Below are 21665 nucleotides of genomic sequence, written 5' to 3' on the forward strand. Positions count from 1 at the left end.
GAGCACTCTGTATTTTTATGGTACTCCCAGAACTTTTTTAAATAACCACTTTATTGAGTTGTATTTTGTATACCATAAAATTCACCAGTTTGAAGTATACATGTCAGCATCTTTTGGTATGTTCATAGAATTGCACAACCATCATCACTACTAACTTAAAACATTTTCATCACCCCAAATAAAACTCTGTGTCCATTAGGCAGGCACTCTCCATGCTCCTCCTTGGCAACCCTAGGTAACCACCAATGTATTTTCTTTCTCTCTAGATTTGCCCATTGTAGACATTTCATATAAGTAGAATCATACAATATGTGGCTTTATTTTTACATTCATCAGTTGGTACATACTGGGTTGTTTCCACTTTGGGGCTATTATGACTATTGCTCTTATGAACATTAATGTCCAGGTTTTGGTGTGAACATATGTTTTCTTTTCTCTTGGGTATATACTGGGAAGTGGTATGTATGGTTGACATTTGTATGGTTGACATTTTGAGGAACTGCTTAACTGTTTTCCATAGAAGTTGCACCATTTTACATTCCTACCAACAGTGTTTGAGGGTTCGAATTTTTCCACATCCTCTCAAACGCTTGCTGTTTTCTCTCTTTTTTTATTGTACCCACCCTAGTGCATATGAAGCAGTATCTCATGCTAGTTTTGGTTTTCATTTCCCTAATGACTAATGATGTTGAGTATCTTTTCATGTGCTTATTGGCCAATCTTCCTTAAAAAAATCTATTTGAAACTATTGCCCATTTTTAATTAGACTATTTGTCTTTTTATTGTTGACATGTAAAAGTTCTTATATATTCTGGATACAAGTCCTTCATCAGATGCATGACTTGCAAATATTTGCTCCCATTATGTGCCAGCATGCTTTTAAATTTGTATTTTTATTTTTTTTAAATCTTGTAGGATATTAAAATTACACAACAAAGCTAATAATTTCAAATTTATGAATGGGTAATTCTTTGTGAGTAGCTGAATTTTGTAAGTAGTGAGTAGGTGAAACCTTGGAAGACTTCAGAAGCCACATATACACACGCTCCCAGGCACAGAGCACATGGATGCCTCTCAGACTGCACTAAGCAAGGATGATCAGATGATGTGGTCCCATTCACTTGGTGGGTGGAGTGCCAACCGCAGGTAGCCCCACTAGCCCCTGCACACCTCAGCTGGGCTCATTTGTCCTCCATTTGGTGAGATTAAGGATTGATAACAGTCTTCTGAGAATTACAAAAGAAAATTTAAAAAATATATATACAAGAGGTATAATTAAATCTAGGCTGGTGTTTTCACCTTTTTAAAACTAAGAAACCCTTAAAAGTAATACAAAAAATAAACATAAGCCCAAGGGTCTCTTGTTGACTATTAACTTCCCAAAGTCTGACTGCTGTCTCCCTAGGGAAACATAATTTGACCCTTTACCTTTTACCAACTGATTCCCTGAAGTGCCAACATCCATCCAATGGACAAATTTGGCTTGTTAAAAAAAAAAAAAAAAAAAAAAGTTGTCAACATTTAGAAGCCAGGAGATTTTATACAAAATTACCTATTTCTACTTTTTTTTGAAAGGCCAATTATTTGGTGATTCTGGGCAGATTCAGGGGGTGGGCATTGCTCTGGATAGGGCTGTGTGCTGGAGGTCTCTGTCACTCTTACCCCCTCATCCCACTTCACTCATGGCCTCTCTCATTTATCTTCCCTGCTCCCAAAGGCACTGAACTTGCAAATTTATTTCTAGATGGAGCTTTTCAACTTTTCACACCAAGTCCTCCTGTAAAGTACAATTTCCATTCCAGAATGAGGATATGTACACATATATGTGTGTACTGAAAATAGCACAAAATAATATTTCTGGGGACAGTATATGATGGCTTCTGATATGTTCTTTTCTGTTCTACTATATTTCATTTAAAAATCCTGGATATGATCCAATAAATTGATTTCAAAGACCCAATGTTTCAAAAAAACTATCCTAGACCACCCCATCATATTTATTTTTTTAAGATTTTTATTTATTTATTTGTCAGAGAGAAAGAAAGCACAAGCAGGGGGAAGGGCAGGCAGAGAGAGAAGCAGGCTCCCCGCGAGCAAGGAGGCTGATGCAGGACTCAGTCCCAGGACCCTGGGATCATGACCAGAGCCAAAGGCAGACGTTTAACCGGCTGAGCCACTCCGGCATTCCCACCCTATCATATTTAAAGAGATAAAGCCCCAAGAGATTGAGTGGCTTGTCTACTATCTAAAAACCAGGTAAACAATGTGTTTAGACCAAAAAATAATCTACAAGCTTCAATTCAAGTGCCCTTATTTAATAATAAATAGCCACTGAATGTTGGAGTACAGTGAGTTCAGAAACCTCTGAATGAAGAATTTTGAGGAAGAATCTGGAATGATTTTTAAACAGTGGACTTAGAGTTTTGTGACCTAGCAGTAAACCCTACCATACCCAGTAGACCCTACAATATCCAGTGGACTCCACAGTATCCAGTAGCCCCTACAGTACCCAGTAAACCCTACAACATCCTGTAGCCCCTACACTATCCAGCAGGCCCTAGACATTATATCCAGTAGCCCTTACAATATTTCTTAATCTCTGTGCCTTCCTACCCTGACAGTGATAAATTTGCCATTGATACCTGAAGCTGCCCCCAATCTCTGGAGCACTTTTGTGACATTTGCATTGAGAAAATAACATTTTTCCTAGCATCAGGAAAATTATCATTATAGTTGGCTACATTAACAACCATAGACAAGAAATTAATCACAATTGCCAAAGTGGAATTTATTTTTTCTTGCTTAGAAACAAAAATAAATTTAAAAACAGCTTCTTATTGCATCTTTTAAATCAATGGTGTCCTCTTTCACCTCTAAACATTTCTCAAAGTAGGTCAAATGCAACAGATAAGGAAGCTACCAATTAACTCTCATCATTCAAAACAAATACCACTTTTCTCTAGACAAAAGGCTGTGCAGAGTGTAATTTTTCTCTAAGGCTCTTGCCTCTTGACCCATTGCATCCTAAGCTGAAAGCACAAGAAGAGGGACCCAGAGGGGCCTGCAGGAGAGCAGTTGACAGTTGGTATAGCTACTACTTGTTGTGCCTTACCCACCCTCCCTCCTTTAGCCGCCTAGGACTGAAAACCCACAATGGAGAGCCTTCTGGACAGGTCAAAACAAAGAGGGAAGAACTTTTCAGTGCAGTATTTTGAATGAGGGGTGTAATTTTATTTTATATTTAGCTCCACAATAAAAACTACAGTTGACATTAATTCAGTAATACCATGGCCTGGAACACTGCTGAGCACTTCATATAATCTCTTAGTCAGTTTGGGCTGCTATTATAAAATTTCATAAAATGGGCAGCTTAAACAACAAACATGTATTTCTTACTTCTGGAGGCTGGAAGTCCAAGATCAAAGTGTCAAATTAGGGTCTTCTGATGGCCCACTTCCTGGTCTACAGATCTCCCTGCCCTGCCCTTATGTGGCAAAAACAGTAATCATCTTTCTTGTGTCTCTTCTTATAAGGACACTAATCCCATCACAAGAGCTCCACCTTCATAAGTTAGTTACCTTCCAAAGGTCCCACCTCCAGATCCCAACACATTAGGGGTTAGAGCTTCAACATATAAATTTGGTGGGGTGTTAGGGACACAAACATTCACTCCATAACATGTAATTATGTGCAGTCCTCGGTGCCACTACACTATTAGGAGCTAGGATTCCCATCCACATTCTTCACATTTCACAAATTAGGAAGCTAAGACCTGGGAAGTTTTTTACTTAATGGGATCAAAGTCTTAGAGCATAAAGGGCAGGGTCTGAATCCTGGCTGTAGAGTTGCTGGTATTTCTGTTTTTGACATGCTTGTATATTTTCATTTTGATAAACCTTTTAGGCTCCCAGTGGCTATTTTATTGGCTAAATATAGGCTTTGGTTTGCAAATTGTGTGGACATTTTCCCAGTCTTTTTTTCTTTCTTTCTTTCTTTTTTTTTTTTGATAAGGAAAAGTGCAATGAAACCCCATATGATAGTTACCCAACATCAACATTTTGCTCTTTCAGCTTAGAATGTCTCCTCTCATATTTGTTAAAGAATACTGTAGGTGCCTCTAACAGATATGCACTTCTGTTAATCCAGTGTCATTATCACACAAAGTTAATAGTGATTCCTTAATATCATAGAAAACTCAATCTATGGCCAGTTTCTCCAGATTTTTTATTTTTTACAGTCATTTCAAATCAATATCAATCAAGAGACCACATTACTTTTGGTTGGTATTTCTCTCAAGTCTCTTTTAATCAATACAAGTTCCCTCTATTTATTTATTTATTTCTTAAAGATTTTATTTATTTATTTGACAGAGAGAGACACAGCGAGAGAGGGAACACAAGCAGGGAGAGTGGGGGAGGGAGAAGCAGTCTTCCCACAGAGCGGGGAGCTCGATGCGGGGCTCAATCCCAGGTCCTGGGATCATGACCTGGGCCGAAGGCAGACGCTTAACGACTGAGGCACCCAGGTGCCCCGACACTCTATTTATTTGGATAGAAACTAGGCCATCTTGCCTGTCAAGTTTCACACATTCTAGATTTGGCTGATTGTATTTTCATGGTGTCATGTAATCTCCACATTTCTTGCAAACTGGTAGTTAGCTCTAGAGCCTTAGTGAGCTTTAGGTTTAACTCACTTGACAAGAACACTTCATGGGCAGTCCTGTGTAATTTTGATTATATCATGGCAGAAGGAACATAATGTCTGCTTGTCCTTCTTTAGTGATGTTAAGACAGGCTCCCAGATCCCTCAGATGCTACAGAGGGGCATAATTTAATTACACCATTTTTTCCTACATTTGTTAGCTGTGGTTTGTTTGTAAAAAATAACTTTCCCTAATCAGCATTTATTTAGCTTAAATTCAATTCTTAGAGGGCAACCACGAAAAATGCATATTGCCCTTTATTTATCAATTTTCAGTACAGTTTGTTGGCTCCCAGCACCTTCTAGTTCTTTCTCTTATTTGGAATGAGGTTTGGTGTCTTTATCAACTTATGGTCCATTTTTATTGTTAACTGTTTATTCATAGATTTTGCTATTGGATTTTTGGTCTTATTTTTTTCTCATTTTTATATGTAATTCTTTATCAGTGTAATTAGTCCTTTTATTCTGATATATTAACCATATTTTTCTCAATTTGTCATTTGTTGTTTTTACTTTCTTTAAGGATACTTTTTGCTGTAGATTGTTAAATCTTTTTTTTTCATATTGCCAATTTTATAAATATGTTTTTTTAATTGCTTTTGGATTTTGATTGTTAGGAAACTTTTTTAAAATCCAAAGTTGTAAAAGAATTCATTCCTATTTCTATGCTAGCACTTGCTTGGTTTTGTTTTATTTTGTTTTGTTTTGTTTTGTCTTGTTTTGTTTTGTTTTTTTCCACAGTTAGATCTCTGATCCTTTTTGAATTTATCCTGGTGTATGGTATAAGAATGCATCCAATTTATATTTTTCTCATATGGGTTCCACAGATCATAAACTCCTTCCTCCTACTAATCTAAGTTGCTGCCTTCATCATATACTAATTCCAAGAGAATCTCACCTATCTTGTTCCTTGGTCTGCTATGTACCAATGCAAAATTGTGTTTAGTGTAGTCTTTATAATATTAAATAATCTAAAAAAAAAAAAAAACTGGTTCCCCTCATTGCATTTCTTCTGGTAATTCTCACTTAATTATTCTTTCAAGTAAAACTGATAAATAATCAAATTGTCTGGAAACAGGGAAAAAAAAAAGAAGCTAATGATCTTCTTAATCAAGATCACATCAAATGTATATATTTAACTTGGGTAAAATCAACACCCTTACGTTGTTAAGTCTCCCTATGCAAGAACATGGCATGTGTTTATTTATTTGGTTTACTTTTGGCTCAGTAATAATTGTGGACTGCCTCTTATAGAATTTCACATTTTTGTTGTTATAACTGGTTATTTTATGATAGCTAAAAAAAAATCATTTGTATTAATTTATCCATTAAGTCTTCCGTGTCTTCTAGTTGCAAAACCATATTTTTCTTTCTAATTTGTGTGCCTTTTATTATTTTATTTATTTATTTTGCTAGAAATATTTTGGCTAATGTATCCAATACAATGACAAATAATAGTGAAGATAATAGACATTTACTCATTTTAAAAGAAAAGGAAAGTTTCTACTATTTTCCTTTTAATTAAGTTATTGGCTTCTGGTAATATGTGCACACTATGTATACACATATATGTATATATGCTTATACATATATATGAAATATCATTTAGGTTCTCCTTTATTGAATATTTTTTACACAAATACATGCTACATTTTATCAGATGTCTTTGCCTTCTATGGAGATGAACATCAGATGGATTATATTCATGAATTTCCACTCTTTTCTTCCCATTAATCTCATTAGGTCATGTGTATTTAAAATAATATGCTGATTGAGACTGTTTACTAATAATTTATTTGAGGTTTTGCATCAGTATTTGTTAAGCGAGATTTGCTTTTCTTGTGCATCCATTATCAGGTTGTATATCATTGTTATACTTACTATATAAAAATAACTAAGATGTTTTCCTTCATTTTCTACTCTCTAGATGGGCTTAAATAGCACTAACAAGATCTGATTATTAAAGGTATGGTAGGACTCCCTGTGTTTCTATCTGGCCTGATGCTTTCTCACACAGTCACTCGTTCTACAACCTTCCATTTTTCCTTCTATGGAAAATTGTTTTGAAAGAAAATTTGAAACTATGAAAAAGAGAAAAATACTCATGTTTTTGAAAATTAGAACTAGTAGAGTAAAATCTTTTACAGGTAAAATGCTATCTAATTGTGAAATATTGTTGTTTGTTAAATCTGTGTTAGAAGTAACTATAACCTTCATGACAAACTTGACCAGCCACTGAAGTTATGAATATCTGGTACAAGAATCATTGATATTTTTATTTTATATGTTAACTATTCAATATAATAAACTGATTGGTCAGTTTGTTTAATCAAAAGCTTAATTTTATATATTTCACTGTGAAGTGAGGAAAAAGAAATAATTTTCATGTTTTCACAATGAGCAGATCAAATAGGTCAAGTGAGAAATAAATTAGATTGATCAGATTTGGTTTCCCAAGGAATATATGGTTATGGCAAGGATTTTGATTTCTGTAAGATACTGTAGAAAATATTATACCTGAACTGATAATTTAAGTATTAGGCTAGATCTCATGATGTATGTGAAAGAACTTATGGTTAAAAAAAAAAATCTTTGTTTTAATGAAACAACAAAGCAACAGTTAATAGAGAAAGCCTGTGAAGATTAAAATCTTTGTCTTAGATTTTTCTTAATATTGTTTTCTAGCTTCAAAAATTAGAAAATACTTTATTTGGGGCTCCTGGGTGGTTCAATCAGTTAAGTGTCTGATTCTTGAATTCAGCTCAGGTCACGATCTCTGGGTGGTGAGATCCAAGCCCACCTCAGGCTCTTCACTCAGTGCGGACTCTGCTTGAGATTCTCTCTCTCCCTCTGCCCCTCCCTTCTGCACTTTCTCTCTCTCTCTCCCAAACAATTAAATAAATCTTAAAAAGAAAGAATGAAAGGAAAGAAAGAAAGAAAGAAAGAAAGAAAGAAAGAAAGAAAGAAAGAAGGAAAGAAGAAAGGAAGGAAGAAAGGAAGGAAGAAAGGAAAGAAAGAAGAAAGAAAAGAAAAGAAAGAAAGACAGAAAGAAAGAAAAAAAATACTTTATTTTATAGGATACACACAGAGGGCCTGAAGAGAGTCTTTCCCATCATGGCAGCCAGGGACTGAACCTGGAGAGCAAGCATATCTGCCATGGTCATGACTCTTAATGCAAGCTTCAGTAAAATCTTTATAACATGAGGCCAGCTGGACAGTTTAATGGACAATATTAGGAATTAACTTTGTTGATATGAAAACTTTATTTTCATAACCACAGGGCATGTTTCTTTTTAAAAAATTGCCATCAAGTAGTATTAGTGAATATCATATATACACACAAATCGCACACACACACATACATGTACACAAATGTACACATACAGAGAACTGACATCCAAGTAGAAGGAACTTGGTCAAAATAAGTTCAGAATAACTAATAAATAAAATTAATAATAAAACTATAAAATAATTATAATTAAATTTTGGAAATACTTATCTGAATATATTTTAAGGAAGGATTACTTAAACATCAATACAAAGATATATATAGAAATGATTGATGAATTTACTAATACAAAATTGTTGAAGTTCAGTATGTCAGACATACAAGAAAAATACCAAGAGAGAGAAAACAAATGGGAATGGGGGGCCTTCTCTAAATGATTCAAAATTATCCCAAAACAAAAGTTTCTATGCCCTGCCTAGGACTTTGGGAGGGTTCCTGCAAGTAAGGGCCCCTTGACCCTTAGAACATTGTTTGGCACATAATTACAGTTATATGTGACAGCAATATGATGATGGTGGTGGTGGTGGTATTGGGGAAGTTGATGATCACTGGGATAATGATGATGACCATGACCACGGTTGTGAGGATATTGATGACGATGATATGTAGAAAGAGGAGGCATAGAAGAAAATTCAGTGGCTACTTAAGATACTGAAATTTTCCTCCCACTTTACCTTCTCTCTGAAATCCCAACTACCATTATTATATCAAGTTATTACATGCATCTTTGGAAGACTATGGTTAATTTAAATGTAAATATGTTTTATTGAAAGTGTTACATATAAATTTATCAACACATTAGTATTGATTTATTTGTGGAAGGGAGGATACAATGGGAGGCCTTCTGAATTAGAAATAAAAATGAAGTTTTGTAAAAGGAGAAGTCAAGTAGCATGGAGTTGAGAGAAGGCTCTGGGTTTGTTCTGCAGCTTCATCAAAGATGGGCAAGTTATTTAACATTACAATGCTCAGATCAGTCCAAAACAGGATAAGATTAAATGGAAAATGTAGGTAAAAGTCCTATTGAGCCTACTGGTGTGCAATAAATAGAAACCATCATTTGTTGCTGTTGTTATTGTTATTAGAATTATGGCATAGGGAGATCAACTTCGGAGTGGTGGAGTAAGGATCTCAGTGACCACTTTCCCACAGAAGCAGTGAAAATACTGGCAAAGCAACTAAAATCAACCATTTTAGAACACCATAAATTAACCAAAGTCACAGAAAAAATGAAAATTGTCTATCAAAGAGAAACTTCTGAATCTCAAAAAGACAGCAGCACCTGTACATGTCAGCTTGGGACTATTCCCTTTCTTTCTGCCTCCTGCAGCTCAGTAGTGTGGTAGTTGTGCAAGATGTGCAGGCTCACAATGAATGGAGAGGTAAGAACTTTATACCAAGAGCATCATCAATATTATGTCAAAACTAGCAGTATTTGAAAATTTTCATTCCCAAAGTGTTGTGGACATTTGATTTGACTCAGAGCTCAGCTCAGCTAAAAAAATAAATTTAAGAAGCCATATCACCAGGGCATCATAGAAAAAAATGGAAATCTTCTGACAATGTTACATCTGCCTAAGTTTGTGATATCAATTAGTGCAAAGAAAAAACCACCCCCCACCCAAAAAAATTAAAGCAAGACCTAGATACAGAGAACTTTGAAAAGCTCCAGCAAATTCTTAGGGATCTATAAGAATGTTGTGCACATGTGCAGGGCTGTGTGCATGCCCAGGAAAGACCTAAGAAAGGAGAAAGCCCATTACTCACCTCTGGCTTTGAGGAATTGTGCAAGCAGAAAATTAAAGCTAAGGCTGACTTGTAAACTGTTTAAAGTTTGAAGACATGCTTTCACACACAGATCTCCTTGGCAGAGGTAGGCAAGGCATTTAAGGAAACATTCTGACTGATCATTGGCTGACCACTAAATTATAATGAACCAAAGGTGAACCCTAGGAGACCAGGCTTGAAAACGAGAACATAAAATCAACAACAACAAAAAGCTAGCAGGGAACGCAGTGGCTACACACTGTGGGGAATACAGATTTACAAATTAACCTGGAAGAGTCACTAAAGAAATAAACAACAAGAAGAAAAACAAGAACAAAACCAAAAATCCAGGAACAACCACCACCTCGAGTGGAGAGAGGGTTCTGATACTGGAGTTGTCACAAGACATTATCTAAAATGTCTGGTTTCCAATGAAAAATTACAAAACCTGCAAAGAAACAGGAAACATCACATACAGAGTAATAAAAACTGTCAATGGAAATAATCCTTGAAATAATAGAATAATCCTTGAAAAATCCCAGATGTTGGATGTACTAGACAGAATTTAAGTCTGCTATTCTGCATACATTCAAAGAACTAAAATAAACCAATGTCCAATGAATTAAAGGCAAGGAAAGTCTGACAACTAGGTGTCATTAAATAGAGAATATCTGTAAAAAGACAGAAATTATTGAAAAGAAACTAATTGCAATTCTGGAGTTGAAAAGTACAATGACTGAAATTAAAAAGTCACTAGCCAGCTACAAACAACAGATTTGAGGAGACAGAAGAAAATATCAGCAGACTTGAAGATAGGCCAGTAAAGATTATCCAGTAAGAGAAACAAAATGAAGACTGAATGGAGAAAAATGTGAGGAAACTCATACACCTGTGGCACATCGTGAAAATTACCAATATACATTTAATGGAAGTCCCAGAGGAGAAGAGCAGAGAAATAAGGCCAAAATTATTGGAAAAAATAACAACCAGAAGAAGTTCAACAAACTCCAATGAACTCAGAGATCCACACCTATCCACAGCAGAGTCAACTTGATGATTTCTCATCAGAAACCATGGAGATTAGAAGACAGATAACAGCTTCAAAATGTTGAAGGAAAAAGACTGTCAACCAATAATTCTATAACTAGCAAAACTCTTCAAAATGCAGGAAAATCAAAAGATAAGCCATAGAATGGCAGAAAATATTTGTAAAACATATGCCTGATAAAAGACCCAAAATATACAGATAACTCTTAAGACTCAAGAATATGAAAACAAATAACACAATTAAAAAATGAGCAAAAAATCTGGATATCCCACCAAAGAAGACATATATTGGCCAATAAACCCATGAAAAGATGCTCTATATCATCAATCATTAGGGAAACACAAATTAAACAGCAAGGTATCACTTGACACCCACTATGACTATTACAATTAGAAAGACAGATATTAGCAAATGTTGGAGAGAATATGGAGAAATTGGAACCCTCATACATTGCTGGTAGGATTTTAAGGTATAGCCTTGAAAAACAGTCCAGCAGTTTCTCAAAAATGTTAAATATAGAGTTACCTTATTCCTCAACAATTTCACTCCTATTTACATACCCAAGCAAATTGAAAACTATGTCAGCACAAAATCTCATACACAAGTGTTCTTAACTCTTAAGCAATTAGGTGGGTACTGCTATTTGCTTAGGTAGAAAAATGGAGGAGAAACAAGTTTGGGTTAAGGGAAGGGAACTCTGTTTTGAACAAGATGTAAATCTTTTTAAAGGCTTTCTTAAGGTCTGGGAACCATTTCTTTAAAATATAATCAAGAAAGATAATATCCCAATCTCCTAGTTTCTGTGGGAAGGTAATAGCCTAATTCAGTGGGGGCCTTGCTCCAAGTTGCAAAACTACCTCTCATCATAAAGATATGCAAAGTCCTTGTTTATTTAAAAAAGAAAACACTAAAGTTCATAACAGCATTATTCATAGAAAGCATAGAAGTGGACTCAAACTGCCTATCAACTGACAAATGGATAAGCAAAATATGGTATATTCATGTAGTGAATTATTATTCCAATATTATTATTGGGTAATAAATAAGGATGAAATACTAACAAGGGCTACAATATGAGTGAATGTTGAATACATTACACTAAGTGAAGGACATCAGTTCAAAAGATAACATGTTGTGTGATCCCATTTATATGAAATGTCCAGAACAGGGAAATCTATAGACAGAAAATATATTAAGGGATGCCAAGAACTGGATGAGACAGGTGATGTGTGCAATGTGTGCAAGGAAGGGGAATAGGGAGTGACTGCTACTGGGTCTGCGGTTTCATTTTGGGGTGATGAAAATATTCTAAAATCTAATTCTAAAATTACATTGTGATAATAGTTGCACCACTCCGAGAATATACTAAAAACCACTGAACTGTGCATGTGTTATGTATGTGAATTGCACCTCAATAAAGCTGTTTAATAAAACAAATTAAAAGAAAGAATTACAGCATAAAGTACTTTTTCTGATTATGATAGTCTAATAGGAAGATAAAGCAAGCAGGACAGTGGCTTATGACCAAGTAAAATGTCTGGTTACTTCATAGAAATGTCTGGGGCTGAGTCTTAGTGCCTTGATATGAACACTGTCAAGTTAAAAGAGAGCAAGTATCCCAGCAATGGTGACAATAATTTCACAGAACAATACACAATCAGAAAGCAGGGGGCATACCTGTGTTTTATTTTAGTCTTTGAATGAGGGAGCCAAGCTAGCACTGATGGGAAGAAAGGGAAAATACCAGAAAGTCATATTATCTTTAAGAGTTTTACAAACTGATCTTTGCAATGTCTAATTAGAAATTTCCAACCACTTCATTAATATGTTTGTATAAGTATGTGTGTATCAGTAAGGTGTTTTGCATATTCAGGATGGGAGTGCATATATTTCCTCCTACCACAGTCTTGCCATTGGTGTCTATATTAATCAGTGAAGGGCTAATAATACCAATGCAGTCATGTGTTGAGTGACAACATGGGCTCTAGACCTGCTCTTAGGTGAGGCATGCCCCAAGGAGCAGACCTTGCCACAGAGCCTGGAGACAGGTACTCTAGAAAACAAGCATTGCCCAAATGGTATTCAGAAGTGGAGATCCAGGAGTCGAGAAGCAGTCACAGGGACAATCTCTGGCTTGGGTCAGGGAGCACAAGCGGCCCTAGTAATAACACCTGTCCATGACACCTGGCTCTGGGCAGGTTACCACACTAGGCTTAAAGCAGCAGAAACACACCAGCATCTTGCTTCCTGGAGTAATGAATGAATAAGATAAGCACTGGTGTCTAATAATGGTCAAAGTTCACTGATCAGAACTGGAGACTGATGTCAGAGCAGGACTGAGAGTCAGTTGACCTCTGGAATCCTGGAGTGATTGCCTTATTTTTTTTTAATTTTAATTTTTATTGTTATGTTAATCACCATACATTACATCATTAGTTTTTGATGTAGTGTTCCATGATTCATTGTTTGTGCATAACACCCAGTGCTCCATGCAGAATGTGCCCTCTTTAATACCCATCACCAGGCTAACCCATCCTACCACCCCCCTCCCCTCTAGAACCCTCAGTTTGTTTTTCAGAGTCCATCATCTCTCATGGTTCTTCTCCCCCTCCGATTTCCCTCCCTTCATTCTTCCCCTCCTGCTACATTCTTCTTCTTTTTTTCTTTCTTAACATATATTGCATTATTTGTTTCAGAGGTACAGATCTGAGATTCAACAGTCTTGCACAATTCACAGCGCTTACCAGAATACATACCCTCCCCAGTGTCCATCACCCAGTCACCCCATCCCTCCCACCCCACCCCCCACTCCAGCAACCCTCAGTTTGTTTCCTGAGATTAAGAATTCCTCATATCAGTGAGGTCATATGATACATGTCTTTCTCTGATTGACTTATTTGGAGTGATTGCCTTATTAAATTTGTCTTTCCTGAGATCTGAAAGGATTAAGTTCCGGGGAAGGGTGAAGGTGTGATGGGCATAGGCCAGGTAGTTAGATCTCAGAGTCTGGAAACAAGTTCTGAGCAGCATCTCCACACTTTGAAAGTTGACCACAGCCTATGGTGACTAAAAGTGGCTCTCCAAGGTTAAAGAAATAAAGACAGTAGCCCCTTTATATGCTGTGTCCACACAATGATGAGGCTTGTGGCTGAGAACATCTTGCTGATGAAGATCTGCAGCAAGAACTCTGGGTTGAGTGGCCTTTACCCATTAATTTTTGAGTTTTAGTGTCTTTGAGGAAATTTTTGAGAACAAAAACAAATATGGCCTAAAATTTTAACTTCTGTTAAATGATCAGAATGATAATTTTGACTTTTATATTTTATAAACCTATGTCTTCAAGTGTTAATATTTATTCTGTATTTTCAGATGGCTACCCCAAAGAAGAGATGATTTACAGATGGAGAAAAAATTCAGTTGAGGCAGCTGATCAGAAATCCTGGAGGCTTTATCAGTTTGACTTTATGGGCCTCAGAAACACGACAGAAATTGTAACAACATCTGCAGGTAGGAATTAATTTAAGGAAGCATAACTATCAAAAAAAAATCTGACTTTTTTCCTCTGATGCCTGAGGCATAATCATGCCTTTAATGTAGAATTACATCATGTGTATATTTTAACTAATTATATTAAGGCAATTATATACCTCAGTGATAATTGAGACAAACAACTGATTCAATAGTGAAAATATTTTTTTTAAGATTTTATTTATGTATTTGAGAAAGAGAATGAGAGAGAGAGAGCATGAGAGGGGGGAGGGTCAGCGGGAGAAGCAGACTCCCTGCTGAGCAGGGAGCCTGATGCGGGACTCGATCCCAGGACTCCAGGATCATGACCTGAGCCGAAGGCAGTAGTTTAACCAACTGAGCCACCCAGGTGCCCCAGTGAAAATATTTTTTAATGTTTTATTGGGATGGAAAAAGGATCATGAGAATTGTCTCATATTTTTTAATCAATATTGTTTGCAACATGTCTTCAAACTTAACTAGGATTCCCACTATTGACCATATTTACATAAACTGATTTTACTAATGATGAGAGTTCTACAGCTTTCCACATACATAATAAGAATAAAACATTATTGAGAATCTACACATAAAAGAAGCTGCTGTCAAATGTCCTTTGAGTTTTAATTCTAGCTTCTTCCTTTCCTTTACTCTAAACCTTATTTTGAGCTTTATATTTCTTTTCCAACATATTGAACACAATAATTATCCACCAATTTGATTTTATTAAATGACCATTATATGCATAGTATAAAGTTTGTAATTAGATAAAAAGAGATGTTCCCTCTCCTTTAGAAAATAAGCAAAAAATATATTCTAAAGAAATTAATCTATATTAAAAAAATTAAACTCACTTGCTTCTAGCTAATCAGAAGCTCTTTGAAGATGGGAGTGAGATGTATGGATTTTCACTCTTCATTTCTAAACTTCTCATGGGCCCAAGGTGGTCAGCATCCTCCCATGTCTGTCTTTAGCAGCCCAGAATGCTTTTTATCTTATTTCCCCAGTGGAAAACCCTGGAGAAATCATTACAGTCACTGTTTTGCACACTCCCTCAGTTCCCTTTCCTCTTTTCTTGCACACACCCAACCATAGTGAAATCCAGAACTCCACCCACTCCACACCACAACCAAGCAGCATTTTGGGGCGGGGGGGGGGAATAATAATAAATAAAGCACATTATTTCCATAACTGCTGTCTTTTGAAGTTGTTGTCCATGAATTTCAATAGAGTTTTAAGGTTATAGTATCATAGTATGTGCTGGTCCCGTGTTTCTCAATCTTTTATTCATTATCACCTCTCCTAAGGAGTCTTTTTAGGTATTTTTAATTGCCTCCCTTATAAATATTGATACTACAGATATGCTTGTATATCTTTTCATATATTATGGCCTTTTGGAGGGCTACACATAGCAATATCAATGATTTATCACCTCTCCCCCCAAAAAAGAATTTTCACTCCCATAGGAATAATATCACCTCCATTAAAATGCAAACTCTAGTCTGTTTATTCTTTCACTTTCCTAGATGGGGTTCCTATTTTGTTCTTGGTCCCAACTTCTGACAGCAACACCTTCTTTATTTTCCAACAGTGATCTTGTTCCTCACTGTTCCTAGAATCTTGAGGAAATTAGACAATGTCCAGCATCTTTGTCCACCTATTGCAACTACTCCCTCATAGTGTTGCAGATGAGCTCCCATTGCTTATCCACATGTACACCAGATCCTGTTCTTTCCCCTACACAAGAGATTGCTCCAGCACATCTCCCTCTTACTCACACCAATTTTTTTTTTTTACTCTCTACTCCAGTAGAGAGTAAAGTTGTTACTATCATCTACTTAAAAATAAGCTTTTATTTCACTAACATATTTTTTTTTAAATTGTTTAAGTTAGTCTCCAGCATGCAATAAGTGACCCACACAAACTGGGTTATTAGAAGAAGTTAATGAAGGGAAGAAACTATGTACAATCTTGCTGGCATGGCTTAGGACTTATTGCAATAAGGCATTGTGGTAGGCGGAAAAATGGCTCCCAAAGATTTCCATTTTCTAATTCCCAGAACCTGTGAGTACATCGTGTTACATGATAAAGGAGAATTAAGGTAGCAGATGGAATTAAGGTTGGTAGTCAACTGACTTTCAGATGGAGAGATTATTCTGGATTATTGAGGTGGGTTCAATGTGGAAGAGGGAGGCAGAAGAGAGTCAGAAGGAAATGTGACTGTGGAAGAAACTCACAGAGAGGTGCAACTTTGCTGGATTTGAAGATGGAGGAAGGGGCCACCAGCCTAGGCAAGTGGGTAGTTGTAGAAGCTGGAAAGAGCAAGGAAATTAATTCTAGAACCTCTAGAAGGGACTATGGCCCTACTGATATCTTAATTTTAGCCAAACAAGATATGTGTCAGACTTCTAACCTGAAGAACTGTAACATAACAAAGTTTTATTGTTTCAAGCCACTGTTTGTGATCATTTGTTACAATAGCAATAGGAAGCTAATATAGACATATTGCAGTAATCTCAAACTAGTGGCATTGGGAAGCTTTTACCACTTAGCTAAAGAGGCAAGAAGTGGGGGGACGCCTGGGTGGCTCAGATGGTTAAGCGTCTGCCTTCGGCTCAGGTCATGATCTCAGGGTCCTGGGATTGAGTCCTGCATTGGGCTCCCTGCTCAGCGGGGAGCCTGCTTCTCCCTCTGCCTCTCTCTCTCTCTCTGTCTCTCATGAATAAATAAAAAAAAAAATTAAAAAAAAAAAAGAGGCAAGAAGTGGGAATGGTTACTGGAATCTGGAGAAATAGTAGAAGTGAGACGGCTGCGTGACAGCTGGTGTCACTTTCAGCAGAGAATCCAGCCAACCTGCAGCACGGAGGCAGGAAAGAAGCCTAAGGATACATGGCTTAACCTCTTTACCTCACATTATCTGTTCCTTCTCCCCAGTGGCCAGAAGCCGAGGCTCAGGGAACTTATATGGTGTGCCCCAAGCAGAAGTCTCCTGGGCATAAAGCAGGTAAAAAAGAGTAGAAAGTAGGTATGGAGGCGCAACAGAAGGTGCCCAACACAATGTTATTCCAATCCTCTTTCCTCCATAAGATAATTCCTTATTTGTGCCCTTCACAGCAAACTCTTCTAAAGAGTCATTGGATCTCACTGACCCAGTACCTCCATGCCATTCTCTTGAGCCCATCCCAGCCAGGCTTTCCTTTTCACTTCTCCACCAGCACTGTTCTTAGGAAGGTCACCAGCGACCTCTACAATGTTAAACCTTCTTTCACCATGACTCCTCTTCCTTTGGCTCTCAGGATACTCCTCACTTGGTCCTCCTCCTTCTGATGTTTCTTCTGCATTTTTGTGTTGGACCTCCATCTTCTCCACCTTCTATTCATTTGTGAGTACCCCAGGACTCCGTTTTCTATCTATACTCACTCCTTTGTGAGTCTCATCCAGGCTTCTGTGGTATTAACTCCAAAATTTATATCTCCAGCTCCTAGATCAAACATCTCATAAATTCCAGCCTCGTAGACCCAAACGCTTGTTCATGATCTCCTCTGGGATGTCTTGGAGACTATTTCTACTTAGCATGTCCCAAACTCATGCTCACAGGCAATTCCACCTATAGTCTTTCCCTACCAGATAGTGGCCCCTCCATCCTTTCATTTTCTCAGGCCCAGACTCCAGGATCATCAACTCTTCCCTCTTTTATACATTAAATCCAAAATATCAGCAAATGCTTTTGATTATATCATCAAAACATTCTAAATTTGATGGCTTCTACCAATTCCATTGCTACTATCCTGATTTGAGTCATCATCATCCCTTTCCTCAGTTATAGCATTAGCCCCTTATTTACCTCTTTGATTCTAGACTTGCCTACCTAAGGTCTACAACAAAGTGATATTTCATTATTGAAGTCAACATTTCTCTGCTCAAAACTGTTTCATGACTCCGCTTCTTGCTTAGAGCAAATGTCAGTCTTTATGATGGCCTACCAAGCCCTACATGATCTACCTCCTGATGGCCTGCCCCCCACATCTCACCCAAGCACTCCTTCTGACTGCTCCCACTGTATCAAGCGTGTTCTCACCATTTGACTTTTGACTGACGGTTCTATGCTTAGATACCTTTCATTAGGGTGTCTGCATGACTAACTCCCTATGTTCTGTAAGTCTGTGCTCAAAAATCATCTTCTCATTGAATCCTACCCTATGAGCAATCTCTGCCTTCACTAGTTGATATAATCTATCATATAAGTTATGTATTTATTATGTTCATCTTATTTTGCTGTGTTACATGAAGGGGTTATTATCTATGTTGTTAACTAATTATATGGAACATGTAGACTATGCTTGGCTCCTAGGGATACTCTCCTAAATAAATTATAAAGGAAAATATTTGAGTCAAGGAGATAAGTTAGGAGGAATTTGTGAGTCTAGACGAGAAATCATGAGTGTTGACTCAGAAAGAGGCAATACAAAGGAAAAGTATTATATTTAAAAGACTTTCTGTCAGTAAAATGAACAAGTCTAGTAAGTGATGTATATATGAGATAAGACACATACATTAAAAACAAAGGGGAATGAAGTAAGGCATATAGGGGCAATATGTGATCACATTGGTCAAACAGGATTGGACATGTGTTGGAGGGAATCGTGAGGCTGACTCAGATATTCTGGAGGAAAATTCTCATTAAGAGTCCCCAATGGCAGATATGACTCCAAATCTAGTAGGCTTATCTGTGAAATGGGGGCTGAACAAGTTGATGTCCATGTTTCTGTAGTAGAATCATGCTGGAGGGGTGTCTATAACTAGTCACAACCGGAGGGTGATACCCATAAGAACAGATCTAGATCAAGTAGCTTCTGGAATAATGCCTGCCTGAGATTGGATCCCTCCCTGATTGTCCCAGCCTGTGAAGTTCTTTGCCTGAAGGGAATACAGCTGTTGGATTTCACCTGCACTTTCAGAGAGATTCCTTGGTGCAGTATTAATTCTGGCATCTGGCTGTAAGACTGTGAGTAAAACATTTTCCCCAAAGATCTGTAAAGCAGTTTGGTAATTGGGCAATCTCAGATACAGCACAATGAGCTGGATGACCTTGACTGTAATAATGCCAGCTAATATATAATATGCCAGTTATTATTTTAAATGTTTTGTATGAATTAACTCATTTAGACTTCACAATGCCCACACATTATTACTGTTAGGGAACTCAACACTCATCAGGATAAAGTAATGTGCCCAAAGCAAGTTATTGGTGGAACTGGAGTACTTCAAAGCCCATACGAATTACTCTTGCCATAGAACTCAAGACAAACTTTATGGATATGGGATGATTTAACACAATCATAAGAGGTGTTAAATATAGGCAAATTGATTTTTCTGTTAAAATATTGTGATAGAAAACTCTAAAATATTTAGGAAGTGGTGGAAATGTTCATGAGCTGATTTCTTGAATATTTTTATACAAATTTTGCTATGCTCTTAAAAGTATTTTCAACTACTATTCTTAGATTCAATCATCTATTAACTCTTTTAGTTGCAAAAGGGTTTCTGGAGAAGCTAAAATGTGCTGGACACTGCTTGATCTTAAGGAGTCTTCAGGCTAGCAATGACCATAAGGATTTAGAATTTAGTGAGAGATGTGTCAATATAAATAAATGTGTTCCACCAATTGCTGCAGGAGCACAGAGGTGAAGGAAGAGCTTATTGCTGGCATTTCACATGTGGCCAGGTGTCTCAGTATCTCCCCACCATTTTCTTTTTTTTTTTTTTTTTAAGGTTTTATTTATTTATTTGACAGAGAGAGACACAGCTAGAGAGGAAACACAAGCTGGGGGAGTGGGATAAGGAGAAGCAGGCTTCCTGCGGAGTATGGAGCCCAATGCAGGGCCCAATCCCAAGACCCTGAGATCATGACCTGAGCCAAAGGCAGATGCTTAATGACTGAGCCACCCAGGCGCCCCTCTCCCCACCATTTTCTATGGGTCACCAGTATAGTACAAAATACCAACATCAGTGTTAGTGAAAGTGTTTCCTAACTGCAGCAATAAATTAGGAAACACAGAAACACTGCATATTGCATTCTCTTCCTGAAGATGTCCAATATGTCTAAACACAAAGAAGAATTGTTTTAAATAAATTAGTCTGTGTATAATCCTGAACTTTTCAGATAAAATACTTTTTTTTTTCATGGAATATCCAACAACTTCCTGGATAGCATTATTAGTCGGCAAAACATCACTTAGGGCATTTCATTTGTGTATAATAATATTGTTTTTTTGGATTTAGAAGATAGGTTGAGTACTAAATGTCATCACTGAGGGAAAAATGCAAAAAAAAAAAAAAAAGATAGCCTCACAAAATCAACATACTAGTCAATAATTGAGCTTTTTCCTTGGACAAATATGGAATATTCACATGTGCCGCTCACATGTATTCTGAGAGAGGAAAAGAAGAAATGCTTTCTGCCACAGAGAAGCTTGCAAATTTATTTCTCATTTAAATTTTTATCATGGGGAATACTAATTTCCTCAAGTAAGATTATTTATTTTTACCAATACTGTGGTCCATAAGAAAATTAGAATAAATCTGAGTTCACACTTTTAAAAAGTTTTGTAACCATAGTCAATCTTTTGTATAATTACATAATTACAAGAACACTCTTTACATGTAAAAAATATTCCAATTCATATGTTTACTAATTGATAATCTTACTTGCACGTTTAGCCATTGATGAGCATTAATCACAGCATCAATACAATCCTCAGAGATTGTTGCTGATTATGGGCAGAATCCAGATTATGTGAACCAGGAAATCAATTCATTAGTAGAATGAGTGTTTACAAAATAAGATAAAAAATATTTCTCTTAGGTATTTCTTTATTTGGCAATCACATTCTTGTGTTGTAGTGTCTCCAAGTATGAAAACAAAAGCAAAAACAAACAAAAAATCTGCTCCTGTAGAAGTTTATCTACTGATCAAAAATATTAGGCTTTTATACTCTTTAAGAGTATGTTGATAATTCAGGTGGGTTTCATGTTATGCAGTGTCTCCTCACACTATTCTTAGTTTCACATCATCTTTCTAAGATCCCCAGAATGGTCTTACAAATATACATTGCAGTCTGGGGAGAGATCTGACCTGATACCCCACTTCCTACTGAGGGAATTCCCAGGTGGCATATTCTTCTTTGTGTAGAAACTCAAGGTTATTGGGATTCATATCCAACCTAATGGATATGAAAAGGAGTTACTATGAGCCCCTCAAAGTCCTAAAGCAGCATCATGATAAGTGTCCAGCTTTGCTGCACTGATCAGCTTCTTCATAATTTTTTTTTAAAGATAGATGATAGATAGGTA

General features: G+C 36.7%; 1 protein-coding gene across 5 annotated transcripts in view; it reads left to right on the forward strand.

Moving 5' to 3' along the window:
* Nucleotides 1-21665, forward strand: part of GABRG3 (gamma-aminobutyric acid type A receptor subunit gamma3) — a 746198-nt gene that overhangs the window by 642411 nt on the left and 82122 nt on the right. For 2 of the 5 annotated variants that reach the window (XM_032395414.1, XM_032395412.1), the window contains exon 6: nucleotides 14175-14312. The exons of 1 other annotated variant lie outside the window; for it this stretch is intronic. In XM_032395414.1, the coding sequence (XP_032251305.1) occupies nucleotides 14175-14312 (138 nt within the window). Of the gene's footprint in view, nucleotides 1-14174; nucleotides 14313-17246; nucleotides 20105-21665 lie in introns of those variants that run through there. 2 more of the 5 variants (XM_032395417.1, XM_032395416.1) reach the window with 2 other exon arrangements.

This window comes from Phoca vitulina, unplaced genomic scaffold, assembly GCF_004348235.1.
Source record: "Phoca vitulina isolate PV1807 unplaced genomic scaffold, GSC_HSeal_1.0 scaffold84, whole genome shotgun sequence".
Taxonomy (NCBI): domain Eukaryota; kingdom Metazoa; phylum Chordata; class Mammalia; order Carnivora; family Phocidae; genus Phoca; species Phoca vitulina.